The sequence below is a fragment of the Colius striatus genome, chromosome 1 (genome assembly GCF_028858725.1).
Source record: "Colius striatus isolate bColStr4 chromosome 1, bColStr4.1.hap1, whole genome shotgun sequence".
Classification (NCBI taxonomy): Eukaryota; Metazoa; Chordata; class Aves; order Coliiformes; family Coliidae; genus Colius; species Colius striatus.
Genome location: NC_084759.1, coordinates 153,943,456 through 153,963,432, shown reverse-complemented (window position 1 = coordinate 153,963,432; position 19,977 = coordinate 153,943,456). Strand labels below are relative to the sequence as shown.

At 42.3% G+C, this 19,977-nt stretch overlaps 1 protein-coding gene across 1 annotated transcript in view; it reads left to right on the top strand.

Annotated features, from left to right (window-relative positions):
• MRTFA (myocardin related transcription factor A) overlaps positions 1-19,977 on the top strand; it is an 81,530-nt gene that overhangs the window by 48,181 nt on the left and 13,372 nt on the right. Inside the window, exons 3-6 of the mRNA XM_062014961.1 lie at positions 1,861-1,926; positions 17,352-17,407; positions 19,009-19,084; positions 19,732-19,893. Of these exons, the coding sequence (XP_061870945.1) occupies positions 1,861-1,926; positions 17,352-17,407; positions 19,009-19,084; positions 19,732-19,893 (360 nt within the window). The remainder of the gene's footprint in view (positions 1-1,860; positions 1,927-17,351; positions 17,408-19,008; positions 19,085-19,731; positions 19,894-19,977) is intronic.

Sequence of the window (19,977 nt, the reverse complement as noted above, 5' to 3'; positions counted from 1 at the left end):
TTAAGATGAAGGGCTCATGTAGATGTGTCATCACCTGCTTCGGGGTTTGGTCACCTCAAAACAAATCCAGCAAATGAAGAGCTCTGTGAACAGGCCAGTCATGAGAGTGTATTAGCTCTCATGCTAGCACAGAAGTAGGAGTGTGATCACATGCTGGGTGGGAGGAAGAGTCTGGGGCTACCGCTTCTGTTTGCAGTTTCACAGCCAAACGAAGGGCCTGTTCCTTCCCCTCTGCGTTCCCTCCTCCTTACTCTGGCTCTTGCCTGATCCCACACAGAAATAACATGATGCTCTGTACACTATTCCTCCCACTCTCCTTTTCCAGTATTAAAGGAAGTCGTTTCCTGCCCAGAATGCATATATTAATAAATTCTATTTTGGCTTAAGAAACAGAAGAGAGGTAACTTGGTTGCACACTGAGCAAACAGAAGTACTTCCACAGGTAGGCAATATATTCTCCCTGTCACAGCCTTTCAAAACAAGCTACATCAAGAGCCAATGGAAGCTAGACAAATCCAAGTGAAAATTCAAGTGTGCATTTAAGTAGGAGTCATTCATTGACATGCAAACAGTGAAAGAAGTGATGGATCTCCTGCTACCTTAATATGAAGACTAAAATCTTTATTGGAAGGTGTGTCTTAGTCAAATGTCAACTGCAAATACGAGGCTGAAAGAAACTGGTAAAATGTCATGATGTGTGTCAGTAGATGAAGTGGAATCTTCTTAAATGTTTTTGATCCCCACTTTAGGGAGTACAGATTTGGATATAATGAATGTATTGGGTTAACAGAGTAATTGAGAGAGGAAGGATATGGGTTATAATGGGATTGCATAGTTAGACTGAACTCTGGTGGTTCCACTACATCTGTGTGTACTTCTCATATGTGGACTGTAACAGCGGACATACACTTGACAGAAAAATTGAAATGAAAACAGGGAAGATGCCTATGGTGTTCATTTTACAGTATTTTATGTTGAGTATGCTTAGGAGCTTGGCTTTGATTGCAAATGGGATTCGATATCTGTTGATGCTTACTCAGGTCGCCCTAAGTTAATACATACCTGTGTGTGTGTGCGTGCACATGCATGTAATTTTTCTTCTTCAGTTTTGAAAGGCCTTTTTTATATGGGAGCTGTCTTTGACTACAAGAACAATCTCTAGCATGTCACTTTTATTGTGTACTGTGAAGGGGAAACAGCTGTTACAACCTAAATGTTGAAATGTTCTGTTCATATGTTCTGTTATGCTAAAAGAAATAGGAAAATATCTAGTGATAAGGAATACCTTTTTCTTGTGGAACAAGGACACTTCTAGACGCATCCACGATATTTCACTTTCATGAGATGTTTCTGAAGGTGAATTTCTGCGTTGAGGAAAGAAATCAGCCTTGTAATTTAGAGTAGCGACCAATAATTTTGTCGTATCAATTTAATCTGCACACGGTAATTAGAGTTTTCAGGAGTCATTAGCAGCTGGCGTGTCACTCTGTGTTTATTGGAGGACTGTCAGACGGTGTTTCTCTTTGTTTTTCAATATTAATGGTTTGAAAAGAAGTTAGTGCTCTAGAAAGAATTGAGAAAGAGGCCTGGCTTTGTGGATTTTTATCACCCTGCCAAGACCCTGCGCAACTTCCTCTCCCCATTGCCCGCAGCAGAATACGGAAACCTAGGCCACTTCTGCAATCGAAGTGGGGCAGGGGAGCAGGGTGAGAGGGAGGTCTTTTTGTTCAGCTGCTTGCTAGTTAGTGCCTTGGCATCCAAAGAAGAATGCAAATGTCTCAAACGCGCCTGAAAACGTCTCATCGGTTGTTTCTTGCACTGATGGGTTTCCTTCTCTTCCCTCTCTCCGCTGTCGTGCAGTGCTGCAGTTGAAGCTCCAGCAGCGACGCACACGGGAGGAACTGGTGAGCCAAGGGATCATGCCGCGTAAGTATCACTTAAAACTCTTTGTCTTGATGGTTTTATGCATGTTTTTGAGCTGAGGATGGTTTCACGTATCATTTGGAAGATCAGATTCTCTGTTTCTGCATGAAAAACATCTTACAAGAGCCCCACCCTGTCCCACCCAACCAACTTGGTTCTTCTGAAGTGTTGGTAAGCTCGGTACAGGGCTACCTCTGATACCACGGAGGAGAGTAACAGCTCCAGGCCTAACTATGCTGCAAAACAATGTTGCTATTTGGTCACCCTGAGCAAGAGCTTTCTGGAGAACATACTATGTTAGAAAAGCCTTATATACTTGACACATGCTGGTAATCACTCTTCTAACAGGCTTCCTGCCTCTGCAGTTTCTATTCTAGCTTCTTAGCTGCTCCCCAGACCTCTAAGGCTGTTGTAACTTTGTATGTACATATTCCATAAACTGAAAAGAAGGCAGTGCCTACAAGATGTTAACCAACGAGGGGCCCTGTTTTATATTTATAGCTGGAGAGCATAGCTAGAAGCAGCCCTGTGGCCATCAGCCATTCCCCTTCCTGCAGGGGAAGGCAAAATCTGTGGAGCAAGAGAATTTTTACTTCTCTGGGTGGACGCATAGGATATACCCTAATGACAACCTTTAATAAATTCACTGTTGGGTTAGTGTTGGAGAAGGTATTGTTGTGTTTGTTTTGTTCGCCTTCTTCCCCTCAAAATGCGAAAAGACATCTGACAAATAGTTTTGTCATGCTTTGGTACCTCTGAACTAGATGACTAACAGGTAACAACTTGAAGCAAAGCCAAAGAGCAAATGTTTTCTTTTTCAGGTCCCCTCAGTTTCATTTAACACCTTTAGTAAAAGGCAGTGCATCAGGAGTGTATTTTCTAAGTTCAACAACCCCTCCCCCATTTCACAAGCATTACTTGAAGACGGTGTAGTGATGAGGAGTTTCTCATTCCATCTTTTTCTGGGGTGCACGCTGTAATACAACACAGTGATGTGACTTAGACTTTGCTAAAGGTGTAAGGTTAGGCTGCCAGCTCGCTCTCTTTGAATAAAGAGAACCTGTCAGCAGCACTCTGTCAGCTGAAGTGGTTTGCTGGAAGGCAGTGACATGCTCAAGGTGTTTCTGGGACCCCCACTTATAATTCTATTACCAAATCAAAAAGGAAAGATTGCCCTGTCTGGGAATAGTACATTATGCCTGACTTCTCATTTTTGCCTGGAGAACTCATATATGTGCTTCTGCAGAATGCACTTACTCTCTTTTGAATGAAAGACTAGTGTCCCAGTGACTGTGCCCTTTTACTAATGCTTCCCAGAAGAAAATGTTCCCGACTTCTTTGTGGTCTCCTGCTTTAGGTGGATATGTATGCAAATACTGTATTAATTTATGTTCAGTACTGGCTTTCTTCAAAGTGTGGCTGGCCAAACTTGTGATTCCTGAGAAGGGTCTGTTTTACAGGCCCTTTGAAAATGAGGCTCTTGCAAGTAATTCAAGTAAGGCACCCAGAGTAATTAGTCAGGTTTACATTTGTTTAAAATACAAGCCTAAATAACTGGTCTTTGCAGACTTGTACCCTTTGTTGCTTCATTTATGTCTTTTACATGTGAGTTTTATGATGGACCAAAGAAGAATACTCAATGAAACATCATTGTGAAAATACTTGCAACACATGAAAAAGTCCTTTCTGCAATCCACTTGAGCGGATCTGTGCTAAACATGATTTGCAATTAGTTCCTTCCAAGTCATGGTATCGTTTACCCGTACCTGCCAACTGGAAATAACCACACACAGGGAAATGCTTAAAACATTATTTCCTTGGGCTGTTTTTAATGAGAAGATCAGATGTGAGATAAATTGTGATACTTAAAGGCAAAGTCCCTCTTTTAGGCTAAGAAGTTTGGAAGATGACTAAAGAACTTATTCCTCCTGAAGGCATCTCAGAGCCACAACAGCTTTACTTCGACTTTCAGCAGCTCAGAATAGACATTTTCATTCACTACTGGGAATATGTAGGTATCCTGTATTCTTTCATCTCGTTGCCCTGTACCCCCATCTAGGAAAACACTTAGGTACTTAATTTTCTTCCTCTGTTAATTGCTCGTAAATACAGCTTTACTGGACCCCATGTCATCCTCTTGAGTTTTTTAGTCAGAATCCAAGCCCCACACAGCCCTTCACGACGATTTGACAAAAACACAAAAGTGGGAATCCAGAGGGTGGTTTGGTGCTGAATTAAATGAGCTGGAGCACTCTTTCCATGCAAAATATTGATTGGCTTCAAGCCTTTATTTTCCATCTGGAGAGACTTAACACTCTTAGAAGAACTGTGTTAGTTGCAGTTGCATCTACATTAGCATTATAGCTTGTGTTGGGAAGGTGCTTTTGAAGTGAATCTCTTGATTGCACCTGCCTACTGTAACTTGCTTCACACCAGGAGCTGGATTAAGTTGAGATGAAAGTAAACTGGGTGATACTCTGCCTACAGCCAATATGTGTTCAGTCCATGGGACCAGACTACAACTTGTCTGGCACCACACCTCCTGTTTCACCTTCACATGTAAAGTGTGGATGTCAGTTCCTCAGTATCAACTGTTTGTCTCTGCAGATTTGGTTTTACTATGCTATCCTACATGTTCATTTAGAATAGCCTTTAATACACATCAGTTCCTGGATCTTATAGGCGAAAAAAAAAAGTCTTTTTTGACTTGCAAAAATCCATCAACTAAGTGTGGCAGAAGTAAAAGTTTTTGTTTTACATTAAAAGCCATCTAATATGCAGTCACTTTGGAACCTTTGGTTCTTCTGACTGCAGTATAAATCTTAGGTGGTGTTTAAATTCAGCTTGGTGGCCTAAAAGAAAAATGTTTATTTCAGGCTTCCATCGATACAAGGTGTTTGGACACTGTAAACCTGAGGAGTTGGGAGAAGGCACCTTTGTGTCACATTGCAGAGAGAGTGAAAGCCACACCACTCCTGCTTTGCTTTTTCAGAACAGAGCTGGGAATTGCTTACTTTCCTCCCAAGTGGAATTTTGTTTATATGGTAGGGAGGAAAGGCAAATGTTTCAACATTTTTTGACCAAGTACACTTAATCTCACTTGAATAACCTTTCCAACCCACCAGCCACCTACAGTAGGGCTATGCTTCTCTAAAAGATTATGTGTATTGTTATAAGAAATAAAGCATTTATAAGCAGTGAAAGAGGATTCATAATAATTGAGGCTTATGCCTGGTTAATTCTTTTTGCTTTTCTGTTATCACTTTGTGTAACTTTTTGCTAGTAGCAGGATTCATTACTTGAAGATAAAAATTCTCAACTGCTCATAGAAAAGAGGCAAGAAGCAAGCCCTGACATACCTGTGATTTGAGCTAGAAGGACTGTATCTAGAAGCAAAGAGAGCCGCATTCTTATATTTATTCAGGTTTTGGCCTATTTTCTGCTTGTACAAATAGACAAGCCTTTATTTTTTTTTGGCTATTTGCATTTTTTTGTAGCTGTGCAGAGGTGATTTTCATCATAAGATGCAAGCTAAACAAAATCTTCTCTCTACTCAACTCTTTGAGCTCTGTCATGCTGTAGAAGAGTAGTCAGATGCTGTCAGTTTTTGCAGTGTTGAATTTAAAGGTTACAGATGCTGTAAGTGTGTGTGTGAGTATTAAACATCAGGTTTTCCCCCCTTGAAAAGAATGTTTAAAATGGTCACTAACCATGCATCTGAGTAGAAAGATGTGTGGAAAGCATCTTCAAGTAAAACAGCAAAAATTTTTAGGGGAAAGATGTTTGATGAATGTGGCAACACTCTGCTTCGCAAAATACGTTGCACTTTTTCTCTTTTGCAAGGTTTAAAGCTTCACATGACCGTTGCTTTATCCATTGGGAGGGTGATCTTTGGCTTCTGCCTGCAAACACAAAAAATAGGCAAGCACGCAAGGTCGTCACGTGGCACAATGCTGCAGGAAAGCTCTTGTTGTGACCACTAGGTTCACCTAAAGCAAAACAGAAGAAGATAATTTCTGAGAATATGCCTTGTGTTGCTCTATAGCACTGCTTTGTGACCATCTGGAAAATGACAGGGGTAGCCTTTGAAGAGGGCACTGTCTGGACTGAAAGCTAGGAGGAGGATGACTGTAGTACAGGCAGAGAAATTCCAGGAGCTTCTCTTTTGTTTCAGTGTACCTGATGTTTGCCAGTTTTTGTGCCCACATCTGACTACTCTGACTATATGTTTGCATTCCAAGATACAGCATATGCAGAAAGCATGAACGTATGTAAAATCCAGAAAGGACAGAGTTTGTGCTGTTTCTCTATTGTGCCTGTTTTTACAGGTGCTGAGGTGTTTCTGTGTTGCCTGTGTTACCAATACTCTGATGCAGTTTCCTGCTTGGACACGCAGCCTGTCAGTTTTTTGAGCGTATTTTGGAACACAAGATTTGTGAGTCTTGTGCTGATGGGTTTTGGATTCTCCTGAGGAGAGCATACTTTATCTCCAGATAAATGAGGGGACCGTGCTGTAGTTCAATTGCAACATGTGACACTGGAGTGTGACATAATGGAGTGATTGTAACTCGGCAGGTAGTCTAATGATTGCAGCCTTATTAGGCCTCTCAAATCACAAGCTGCATTTCTCTTTTTTTGTAGCCATAAGGTTAATGGAGAAAATGTGATATTTCTTATAAAAACTAAAATACAGTATTTGCTTTTGAGAGGGACTGTGAGATATTGCTTAGAAGTAATTCTAAAGGAATTGCTATTTTCTGGGGACATTTAGTGATTTAAGGGTACGGAACATAGGTTATGCTTTGGTGTATCAATGTTGATCATCATCTAGGCAAAGCTTATAATTGGTCTTCTTCATTCAGCAGAGCTACCATTGTTACATGAAAACAAGGATCTTTGAGGTATTGATTTCAGGAAGCTAAATGCTTGCCGCCTGGGTCGTGGTGGACAGCAGGATGACCATGGCCCAGCAATGTGCCCTTGTGGCCAAGAAGGCCAATGGCATGCTGGAGTGTATTAGAAGGGCTGTGGTTAGTAGGTCAAGAGAGGTTCTCCTTCCCATCTACTCCGCCCTCGTGAGACCCCATCTGGAATATTGTGTCCAGTTCTGGGCCCCTCAGTTCAGGAAGGACAGGGAGCTGCTGGAGAAAGTTCAGTGCAGGGCCACAAAGATGATGAAGGCAGTGGAGCATCTCCCTTCTGATGAAAGGCTGAGGGAGCTGGGGCTCTTTAGCTTGGAGAAGAGGAGACTGAGGGGTGATCTCATTAACATTTACAAATATGTACAGGGTGGGTGTCAGGAGGATGGAGCCAGGCTCTTCTCAGTGATGTCCAATGACAGGACAAGGGGCAACGGGTACAAGCTGGAGCATAAGAGGTTCCAAAGAAACACAAGGAAAATCTTCACTGTTCAGGTGAGGGAGCACTGGAATGGGCTGCCTAGGTGGATTGTGGAGCCTCCTCTCTGGAGACATTCAAAACCCACCTGGACAAGTTCCTGTGTGACCTACTCTAGGTGGTCCTGCTCTGGCAGGGGGGTTACACTAGATGATCTTTCGAAGTCCCTTCCAACCCTTAAGATACTGTGATTCTGTGATTCTCTAGGCTTTTAACATCTCAACTCCAAAATTTGGCCATACATCCACATTTGTGTTTGTGTCAAGTAGCCAAAAATGTGATTGGTGCTTTAGACTTTTACCTGGTAGTCTAACCACTTCTCAATTTTAAAAAGAAGTAATTTGTTTGATGAAAATGTGTACTTCCAACTTTATTGCAGAACTCTAAGGTTAATATTTTATTCATGTTCATCTTTTCTTATTAAGCTGCTAGTTTTAAACCTGAAGCTTGTCAATATATTATATGGGGTGGTAATTTAAGGAGACCTGTCCTTTGAGGATATAGTCAACTTCTGGTTCCTGTTACAACTACAGCAAAACATATTAAATGTTGTCAGAAACAAAAACCCACAAGCCCAAACCCTTAGATTTATAAATAGTTTAACTGCTAATTGTGAGACAGGAGCACCTTTTGATGTATATCAAAGAAAGGAGAGGCAGTGAGCTGTTGGAACACAGTTATCTACGTGTGCAGTACTTTGCATGGCAGGAACTGTTCTGCAGTCCTGCTGATGACTTCAGGTGCAGCTCTTAATGCCTCAACATCATTTCATTTTCTGCATCAAGCTAGGATAGATGCAGATGAATTGCTATTCCTATGCAGAGTTTTACTGATTCTGAAGTGTTGCAGTGTGACTACAGTCAGCATTACAAGATTACTGTGGCTATATTTGAATTGCAGATTAACCACTTGCTTCAACACCCTGAAAGAGCTCTTCCTGCTTTACTTACCTCTGCCGTGTTAACGTGTTCCTGTCATCCTCTCCTTGCTTTGCTTGTCAGGTTTGTGTAGTGACGTTCCCTGTAGTTTTGGGGATATATTTATGGTAACAAAACAGAAATACAAATTTTTCCTTCCCTGCCATCTAGTGACTGCTTCACTTTCATACCTCTTTTCCACATAACAAGCTGAAACTGTACTTTCATTTAGGTTAAGTAGTTAAAAACAAACATTATGGACTGTAAATATCATTATTCCCAGACTTGTTTGATAAAATGTCCAAACATGTAAAGCCTTTAAGGTCTAAAAATAATAACAACTTTTTTTTTTTAATACTCCATTTAAACTCTGAAACCTTGCTATTTCCTTGGTTCAGTGTGTACAGAATAAGACCTCAGATATAGGGGCTTCAGCAAGACTTTTGATATACTCAGTGTCATCCTCTGAGAGGGAAGGTTGGAACACTAAGCAGGTATCATAAACCAAACAAAAGCTGTAGAGGACACTTGCAGCTATATTTCTGTTTGTGGCATGTAGCACGGAAATCTGTAACTGGTTTTACTTTAATTTGATCATCTACCTGTAACTTATCTTCCAGGATTTATTTGCTGATTCTCTGACTTTGATCTCTTCTCTTGAAGTGCACTTTTAAAGCCTTGAGGGTTTGTGTGAAGGAGTCTGTACATTTAAGCTAAGAGACTTATTGTTAGGGGCCTAATAACTGTACCTGGTTTGTTTATATTTTCAGACAGCAGCCTGTGTTTGTTTTCCATGTGTTTATATCATCTGTGATTAATAAGACGCAGTTGGAGTAGGAAAGTTCTTTGTGTTAGTATTGGAAATGTGCTGTTTGGCCTTTCTGAAGTTGTGGAAAGAAAAGGCCATGCTTAGGGGTTTGATGGGCTGCATTTAGTCCTTGATGTCTCCAATGATAAAAGTTTTAACTCTGCCAGTTGCAAGAGAAACATAACAATTCAGGGGAATGAAATCTGGTATGTAATACAGCTTTTTTTTCCCTTCACTTTCCCACAGTCGTTTTGGATTCATTCTTATTTGTTGGCTGGGAATGGTCTTTCCTTTTTCTTCTCATGGCCCCACACTTCCCCCAGCCTGGCCATTTTGTAAAGTTGTCAGAAGGGTTTGCAAAGGGTGATTATCCATCCAAGACGCAGGCATCAAGTCTTGTGTAGGAATGCATGGATCAAAGCGTTCCTGATAGAAATTCCTTGTCTCCCTTTCCTCTTCAGTTTGGAGATGGCATAATCCTAATTGTAGTGAAGTGTTTATCTTTTATATTTTTCATTTCAGGATTTAGGTAATGTCTTTTGAATGTCAAGAGTTAATGGCAATGGGCAGAGCAACTTATACATTATCTGTATTTGCTGTGAAATGGTTTTGACACAAGGCTGTAGCCATAGTCACCCAAAGATCTGATAACTGTTACCATGGGTGACGATTTCCATTTTACTCTTAAAGAGGATAAACTTTCTGAGAAAATACACAAATCTGTTAGAGTCTAAATTAACTCAATGTTGGGCCTTGAAAAGTCTTAGCCCTTCCTGTCAATATTTGTGCATGTTTGCTCTGACAAACCTATGTTTCAGGAATTTCATCAGGTATCACTGTGATAAGCTACTGATAGTTTTTCTAAGTCGTGGATGTGGGCTAAGCTGGTGCATGGCTCCATGGGAAGCTGAGCTGAGCTGAGGCAGGGTACCACAGCCCCACCTGTACAGATGCTTGTGCAGCCAGGGCAAGCCTAGTTCAGGAAGCTGTAAAATGGCTTTTTTTGGGGGAACCAACAGCTCTGTGAACCAGTGTGCTGTGCTCATGAGCGTTGATGCAGGAAAACGGGAGGCTCTATGAAGCAGGGTGTCAGGAAGACAGGACTTCTTCAGCTCTGACTTCCATAACAGCCTAAGCCTCACCAGTCTAGCTAACATGACCTTAATTCAACTGCCATCTCCCGTGCCACCTTATTGATTGGAAGACTCGGTAGAGCATTGTAACTGTAATGCCACGCTTTGGCAGTGATGGCAACAGGAACAATGAGGGCAAGAACCTCTCTTCTGCCTTCCTCCTGTTTGAGACTAGAAACACTCATAGTTCTTTAATCACAATGACATTTTTATTGAAGTGTATCATTGAAGGGCAAAGCTGCATTTGTTTGCATGCCTGGGATGTGTTTCCCACCTTCATAAAAGTATTTGGATTAAGTTTTTTAGGTTGATCTTCATTTTGAATTTGAATCTGTTTTGGGGTTTGAATAATCACAATTTACCTGTTGTAGCTTCTTTTCTTATCCTTAACTTGATGCTCAGATCTTAGCCCTAATCTAAAGGCTCTTACCAATACTAGGAGTATGAAATTAGCAAGAATTCTCAAGTGTGATCAGGTCTGTGTACCAGGTGTGAAACTCCCTGGCGCTGCGTGAGGAGAAAAGTGTTCTGGTGGAGATCCCTCTACTCTCACCTGTGTATTCCCCATCCTCTTGTCATATTTCTACAGGATCCTGCTCTATGATACCACCACACTAGCAGGACGACAGCTCCTGCTGTGTATGTGAACTAGTTTGTGAATACTTTTTAATTCCACGCTATGAGAAAAGTTTGTGGGAGCGGGGTGAAGACAAAGGGAGTGCCAACTGCCTTGCACTGTGGTTCAGGTTCTGTGTCTCTTACCAAATACTACACACCAAATGCGGATGGGGTGGGAGCCCCACCCTGAACTGCCAGAGGAAGTCACAGAGCCTATTTGCAGCACTTTATCTCATCTTTTTACGAAAGCATAGTAAACAAGAGAGAGAAACTAGAGTTTGGTTGAGAGCAGGGGTGAATAGTCGGAGCAGAGGGCCTTCCGCTGTTCTGAATTAACTCAGCATGTCTGAGGTTGGGTTTGGACATGGCATGAGCTTCTCTTTGTCACAGCAAAGGAAGATTTTGCCTTTCCCTCAGGAACTCATCCAACTGAAGAGCAGAATACTTGTCCTCTCCTTTTTGAGTTTAGCTGTAGCCTTTCTACAAACACAGCATGCTGTTCGACCAACTGGTTGGCAGTTCAAATACCACTTTACTGTCTATGATGAGCTAGATCCTTTGGCCAAGCAAAGATCATATTTCCTGTGTGACCTGATCTAGGTGGACCTGCTTTGGCAGGGGGGTTGGACTGGCTGATCTCTAAAGGTCCCTTCCAACCCCTACCATTCTATGGTTCTATGATTCATGTGCCATCTCTCCTCTGTCTGCCTGCGTGTCTGATAGCCTCCAATAGTGATCTCCCTGAATGCAGAACGTTTTGCAGCCTCCCCTCCTGCCTAAACACTTGAGCCATGGAGTCCTGTGAAGACTCTTTCACCTTTCTTTTTCCCCTTTATTTGGTTCCTTGGTGTCTTCTGTTGGCTGCATAAGCAAAAAGAGGTCAAATATTTTTACCTCTTTTTTTTTTCTCAGCAGTTGGGGTCAGTCGCCTTCCCCTGCTGTGTTTCATTCTTAGACTGACTGAATTTCATTCTCATTCCACTTATTTCTCACACTGGGTAACAGGAACTCAAAGTTCTGCACTCTCTTTGTGGACTATCATTGAAAGCTTTGCAAGGCTAAAAATTTGCTTTTGTACAGGGCAGGATAAACCCTGAACAGAAATATTTGAACCATTTTGCCTGGCTTTTTGTCTCTGCTGGAGACAATCTGGAGATTTGAGTTTGATTCCTGGGCCTTGATTCATTCTGTTTATAGCAGCAGCAGCTTGATTCACACATTGCCATCTTCAAAATGTATCTTGGACTGAGGGAACACAGAACTCATGCATTTCAATTTTGGACCCACTTTCATAGGAATTCATACATTGCCTTAGGGTGAAGTTTAGCAACTTCCATCTCTGTGCTTTGTATGGAAAGGTGTGCATCATTGCAGATGGTCCAGCGTGCAACTGCTTAGCTTTGGGGGTATCAGATGGAAGAACAGGAGCTGCAGTGTATATCTGCAGGCACATTTGAAGCAGGGTGGAGGCACCAAACAGTTGAGTCATTTATCTCCAGGGAGATTTCTCATGGCAGCTGGGGGTGTGACTGCAAAGATACTAATGCTTCAGGAATTCTGGTGGTGAAGCATCAAAATGCTCCATGACAAGAAACAGGGAGACAAAAAAACCTAGGAAATTCATGAGGTCCGTGCTTGCCAGCCTGTCTATGGTAGAAAAATCACATCCTACTGTCAGTCATCTAAAGGTGAGGGCTAAAGCTAACAGTAGATGCTACAAATTGCCAAATGGTTATTCAAGTGGGACAAAAGTCTGTGTGACTCAGCGAAGGGCACCTACTTGACTATGCTGCCCCAAACCCTGTTGGTGATGCCATTCTCTCTTCTATCACTCAGCCATTTTTAGCATGGACTTGTTTGTCCATTTTTAACATCAAGCTGTTTTCCTGAGGTAGACGGGTCAATGTGAAGACGCAGGGGCTCTGGTTCAGCAGCGCAGGGGCTGCTGCTGCAGCACTGACCTTAAACCTCTCATTTCTGCCTTTGTCTGGCAGGGCAGTTTTTGCTTGGTTTTGATGACATTATTATTTGTGGAGCCATGCTGTAAACCAGTGTAACAGTCCAGGTTAAAATAACAACTGTGATCTTAGTCCACAAATGGTTTTGTCAGCATGATTGAGAGCTAACACGCATTGTCCCAGGCCTAGTTACAGGAGCGAGGGCAGAATGTGTAACCCTAGCTTTTGATGGTGAAAATGCCACAAATGTATCATGTAGAAACAAAATCAGAAAGGCAGGCAAAAAGTACACCTAACTGAAACTGAGCACTGCAGTCGTTACTTCTGCATTCTGAAATATCTCAGTAGAAAAGAAATAAAATGGATATTTTTTTCTTCATACAGTGGAAAACAAAACCTCTCCACAGCTAAAGCTCCTGTTGTAGTTTGGCAAGTTTGGGGCTTTTTTTCTCATCAGGGGCTCATCCAGAGTTTTGTTGGCAGAACTGGCCATGCCGTTAGCTAGGGCAAGGATTCAAACCAAATTAACTAGTACCCTTTTCAGGGAAATGCCACGTGCCATGGGTTAGTGCTGGAGTTACTTAATGGCGACAAGCTCCCTAACCCAGCTCCCTGTGCAGTACAGTACAATTGGAGCATCAATGTCAAGGCAGAAATGCCTGGGGCATGGAGGAGGGAGAGAAAGACCATTACTTGAAACCAGCCTAAGTATTTGTTGAACTGCCTCCCCAAGGAGTCAGGTTGTTCAATGTCTTTTTGATGTTCATGGGTTTGATAAGGTGCTTGACACGGGCTCACCTGAGGTTTTTGTAAGCATATTGGGACAACTTGAAGCTGCCTGTGCAACTGGTGAGAGAACCATGTTGGAGTAAAGGCTTGGTGTTAGGCTGGGAGGATGCGTTGAGCGGGGCTTTTGGATTGGGGTGGGCAGGAGGTCAGTGTCTTGATGTAAACCAGGGAACCATGCATATTTATTAAGCTTATAGGGCACTAAGCTGAGAGGACATGATTGGGACTCTCAATATTTGGAGAAGCTGAGAAGTACAGGACAAACACAAAGAAAAATGCGGAGTATCTGCGTTTTGATATTAGTCAGTGGCATGAATTGAGGATGGAGAATGGCTGGCTAGAGAGCCACTCTGCAGAAGAGGATTGGAGGCCTTTCATGGTTTGAGATGAGCACAGGTGAACATATTACACATTTTACATACCCAAAAAAGACAACCTGGCTGGGACGTATATCTGAGAACTGTTATTTATTAATCATTTAGCTGTATAAAAGCTGATAAAGCTTTTGCTGGAGTATGTACCTGATTTTGGACACTATACTTCAAGAAAAATGCAGGTCAAATGGAAAGAGCCCAAAAGAGAGTAAGCAAGCAAAGGTCTGGAAGACGTTATCTATCTATAAGGGAAGGGTGAAACAACTGCCTTTGGTCATTTTATATAACAGAAGCCTGTAAGAAAACCAAAGTATTCAAATATATAGGGGTAAATGCAAAGAGGAAGAGAATGAATTGTTTTCTGTAATGACTGCAGGGAATAACAAGTACAAATTGCAGTAAGGGAAATTTAAGTTAGACATGGGAAGGATTTTTAATAGAAGGACCTCTATGCACTGGGATAATTTCTCTACAATAATACTGCATTTTTCCATGAAAAGTCTTAAAGAACTGATTAGACAAACCACTGTAAGGAATGCTTTAATGTATTTTATCCACCCTGAGCAGTCAGAAAGGATTAGGTGATTGGAGTTTCTTCATCTGCGTTGTCTGTGGTTGTATCTGCTACTCCAGGTAACAAAGGCTGTGGACATGAATGTTGTGTCAGTGCTGGAAGTGCTGCCCTGTAGGGGCAGGAATAGTTTTGCAGGGATTGGTGCGAAGTGGCTGGGAAAGGGCAGAGGTAGGAGCTGGAAAAAGGGCAGATCTGCATTGTGGGTCTCCTGTAGAGCTTATCCAGAGCCTTACTGCTTCAGAGTCCTCCATAGGATTGTTGTTGTTTGTTATAGTAAAGTTAGCAGTTTCTCCACAGCTCTGGGCTATGTGGTCATTTCAAAGCCAGAAATACGTGCAAGGCTTAGTTAGCTTTGAAAGGAGTGTGATTTTACAATAGCCGCCCTCTTCTGACATGTCAGCCCCATCCTAGATTGCTGAGGGAAGCAGTGAAGGATTTGTGCCCTCTTGACATTTTCAGAGGTCGAATACGAAGTCCTCTGTCATGCTGCCAGCTCAGAGAGCTACAACCCAGTGCTTGTTTCCAGAGGACTAGTTATGAGAGACTGAAATTGTTCTTTACAAGATTCTTCTTGCAGAGGTTTTGCACTACTTATTATTTCACGTGTATGTGTTTTGGGGGAAGGATTTCAGGGGTTTTTGCTCAGGGATTTTTTTCTTCTTGCTTTGTCCTTCTGTATGCAAAAATTTCCCTGGGCTACCTGTGACATCAGCAGTTGATTTTCCTGACCATTTGCTGTGGTCAGGGAAATGTCATTTAAAGTTCATATGCTGCCTCTTACTGACAGCAGAGGTAGGCAGGAAGGGGAGAGTAAAGAATTACTGCCTTGCCTGCACATTCCAGTGGTAGAGAGCTTTTGAAGACTGAAGATGAGGCTTGCTTTGCTTGTCTCCAGGGTAGATTTTTATACTGATTTATGTATTGCATGGTATCTTTGCCCAACTGTACCTGAACTTGGATTTCCCTTCTCTGTGATACACATACAATGAAAGAAACATGTGTTTATGGTCAAGCACGTGCATATTCACAAGCGGCCCACGCAGCTTGTATTTCCCAATATTATTTGTTGCTTGCCCTTCATCAAATTGTGATGGTCAGAGTGCCCAGGAGTTGATGTCTCAGCTAGCCAGTGAAGTTTGTCATGTTATTTTTGCAATTATTGCAAAATTGTATCTCAGCCCTTGCTTTGATTTATCCCAAAGTGCAATCAGCTCACTCCCATTTCACAGCTCGCACAACTTTATCTGGTGGTTTCTCTCCATAAGCAGATTGCAAGATACTAATCCAAACAGGAACTGTTTGCCTCATCATTGTAGGGGTCACTCACTATGCTTAGCTTTCAATTACTATTAATTTATTCTACAAATTATTCTTCACTCACTTCTGTAGTCTGAATCCCACCTACGATGCCCTGGTGTGTTCAGAATTCCTGGCATACAGACCATACTCTTACTTTTTACCCCATTGATGTGAACCTAGAGGTTCAGTATTTTGCAGAATGTGTGTCTTTCTCAGCATGTTGTCTTTGGCTACTCCGTGTTATTCTGTAGGAAAGAGTGTAGAAGCCAACACACACATGCATTTGAAGTAGTTTCTTACGTTGCATTTACACAAGGGCTTTTATTTTTTGATAGTCTTTTGAGGTTTCGTTATGAAGCTACATCTGAGAAATGTTTAATCGTTGGCCTTAAGTGAAAAATAATACAAACAGATTGTGTTTCCTAGGTCCTAGATGCAGTACTTTGGAGTTGGTAACTGTACCAGTTGGAATTTCTGTCTTCAAAAGATTTGCAAGTTGTCTTTAAAGCCAAAGTGGTTGAACTTTGCTGTTCAGCTTGATGGTACATTAGAAACTTCACCAGGCAGTTTTAAATATGAGTGTTGCAGAAATATGGAAAGAAATTCTGGTGTTCCCTTCAGCAAGTTCTGAACACAAGCCACAGTGTGACCGTTTGGAAAAACAAGGCACTCGTGGTTTCAGGAAAATCGTGAGGGTCTGGTGACACTTACCGTTGTCACCCCCTTTCTCCAGTTTTACTGTGGGACGTGAGCTTTGTGTGCTCCAGAGGAGCCAGGCAGAGTGAGAGATTCCTCCAGGGTTAGTATGGTCCTGGACAGCACAGGATCAGTTTCTTAAAACATGATCTATTTTGGCTCTGGTTTTATACTGGGCCTAAGAGGGCGAGGAGATCAGCTATATGGAGAGCTGCTGTTAATTCCTCAAGTCTTGGTTTTCTGTCAACGGACAGATGTACTGTCCAAGTGTTCCTGTTCTCAGGATAGTTTCTCTTACATGGAGCAATGTATATGACCTGCAGAATTTGCAACCATGCCTTGCATGTACACAAAACATGGGTACAGATTAAGGAGAGACTTGCAGCTTCCTTTGACATTAAAAGGTGGTAAAGAGGATTTGCAGTTCATTAGGGTCCTCCCCCATCCTTCCAACTGCTTGATGAATCTCTTCAGTGTTTCAGTGCTATTCCCTTACTTTAAGCATCCTGGGTATCTTTACGTTGAAGCTTGTAAAGGGCATTTATTGAGGGGCTGTTTTTGATTCATGTTCTTGGACCTAACATTTTGAAGAGTGGTTAGTCTGAGTAGAAGGATACCCATATCAGCCGTTATCAGGCCCATATCAGTGGCCCACAAAAACTCCAGTTCTTGTAGCTCCTGTGCAGGCAATTGGAGTGTGTCCATTCACAGTGCTTCGTACTGCCTGGAGATCTGGTCCACTGTGTTGAAAGATGCAGGAGGCAGTTTCTGCAGTGTACGTGTTAACTCACTTGGACTGAAGGGATGTGCAGTGGGAGAACTTCCATCGTTCTAATTCATTCTCTAAATGTTTTCCTCTCAACAGCTCTGAAAAGTCCAGCTGCATTTCATGAACAAAGAAGGAGTTTGGAGCGGGCCAGGGTAAGATGCAATATTGTCTTTAATGTTTTGGGGAAATTGGGACTAGTATGTGTTACATTCTGGGCATCCTGTAGCTCTTCATGAGATGCAGAAGGGAATCATTTGTATTCTGGATGTAATACAGTGCTGTGTAATCACAGATGTGTTGGATGGGGTGTTCTTTAGCTTGTATGGGATGGTGGTTAACCCTCGGTGAACTAGCTATGCCTAAAACCCATTGAATATTGTCCCTGGATTTCCCCTGGAGTCTTCTTTCTGGATGGCACTGCTATTTTTTTCCCCCACTGTCCATATGCTGTATGTTTTTGTGTTTATGGTGTTTGTCTTGCCCTTAATTGCTCCTATCACGTGGAGCTCAGTTCCACCTTTGAGGAAATCCTCTGTTACCTGCACTTGTTAAGTCTAGGACATTAGAAATTGAAAATTTAATAGAGAGGATCCTCCTGCCCCTCAAAATCTTGTAACGCTGAAATCACACAGACTTCTGGCTCTACAGAAAGAGGAAGCCAAGCGTCACACTTCATGCAGCACCTTTGCTAACCGAGGGGTTTCTTGATGATTTCTGTTCCTCAAAAGGCCTCTGGGGATAGTTTGTTTGGTTGGGGTTTTTTTTTCTGATTAGTCTACAGGGGAATAAAACCTGTTTTGTCTGCTGGGCTAAATTTTGTTTTAAAAGTGAAAGCAATGTAAGTTAAATAACAGCTGTGAGTAAAACCTGTGAGGATGTGTTAGCACTTTAAACTGTGGAAGGATTACAGCAGTGCATTTGGTGTTAAGACCAATGTCCCAAAGGTTTTTGCTTCTTCCTTCTCTTTTTTTCCCTAAAACCTTCTTACTAAGTTAGTGTTTAGGTGTGGGCAATTGAGCAAGTATGGTGCAGTTTTCTGCTTGGCTTTAATATCTTTTTTTTCCTGAAGGCCCATCCTGATGGCCAGTACTTACCAGTCTATTACCCACTGCTCCCGGATTCCCATTCCTGTGCTGTGTAAAGGGTAACGTGCTCAGCCCAGGCAGGGTCATCTCTGTACATTGCTCTGTAGCGCATTCGCCAAAGGCAGAGCTAAAAGCAGCCCTGGCAATCAAATGAGCCTTGTCATAGCATTTAGATTCTGCCTGCCAAGGGACTGCATGGAATCTTTAGCTTAACAAGTAACATATCTTGAAACAAATAAAAGAGTGTGCCCAAACCACAGGTCAGCCCTGAATGCCAGCAGTGTATGAAAGTATTTGCTGTGGACAATGGAACCAGTGCATTTCATGTTAAAAGACATGTCTTGAATTTCACCCTGACACAAGTTAGTAGTGTTGGATAAAAGGGAAAAGAGGGCTTCAGCTCTTGAGGAAGTGCTTTCCAGTTTCTGTTGTGCGAGGCAGCAGTGCAGGGTTAGACTGAGGCAATTTGTAGTAGAAGGACATGGTTAGAATAAGCTCCTTCTCTGGGTGCTCTGGGACAGAAGAGATGCTCGTTCTCTGTTTTGTGTTGATTTATATCTTGGGAACAACTAAAGGTGGTTGTTTCTTCTGTTTGTGCTGTCTGAGGTTACCTCCCTCCTGTGTCTGATCAACTGAAATCGGCTCTTGCTTGTCTCTTTTTGCTGCAGACAGAGGACTATTTGAAACGGAAAATCCGTTCCCGGCCAGAGAGATCCGAGCTGGTTAGGATGCACATTCTGGAAGGTATGGCATGTGCTAAACAGGAAAACATCAACAATAAATGTGACTGTAATTACTTATTTAACAGCTTTCTGGTTTGCCTCTGACCCTCAAGTCTTCCTTTCACTTGGGAGTGGGCAGAAAGTCATGCCTGTGGCACGATTTCTTGGGAGGGATTCAACTCTGTTTGCATGGAGATTCTCAGAAGAATCAGTTACATGAACTCAAATTGTGCAGTTTTGTGTAGCTGGGCAACAATGGAGTAGAATGAAGTAGAGTGGATTGCTCTTCTACTAAGGGAAGTCACAGTGAAATATCCATGAGGGAGTGAGACAGATTTAATCAAATTTGTAAGCACCTCAGTGTCAGAGAGAGAGTACTACACCGCTGCTAAGAACCACATCTTTGGACAGAACTGAAAGGGAAAAGATGAGTGAGAACTAGGTGACATAGGTTTGAGAACAGTGGATTTGTCCTGTTCTGGAGTTACAAGGGCTACTGTAGTTATCTTTCTTACTTAAGTATATATAATATGTATTGTTATCTGCAACTATTGCTCTGTGCAGTTATCTACTGTTATCCACCACGGTTACCTTTCTGAATAGAAGTGAAATGCTGCTGAAGTGCATAGGTTGACCATTGATCAATTATTTTCCTTTTTCCCCGAGCAGAGACCTCAGCTGAACCCTCCTTGCAGGCCAAGCAGCTGAAGCTAAAGAGAGCCAGGCTGGCAGATGACCTCAATGAGAAGATAGCGCAGAGGCCAGGTCCCATGGAGCTGGTGGAGAAGAATATCTTACCTGTGGAATCGAGCCTGAAGGAAGCCATTATCGGTAAGATCTGAGGAGGATCTATGCTGAGGGCATTTCCCACAGGTGGATGGGATTTCCTATCAACTCACCTGCCTGCCAAAGAGA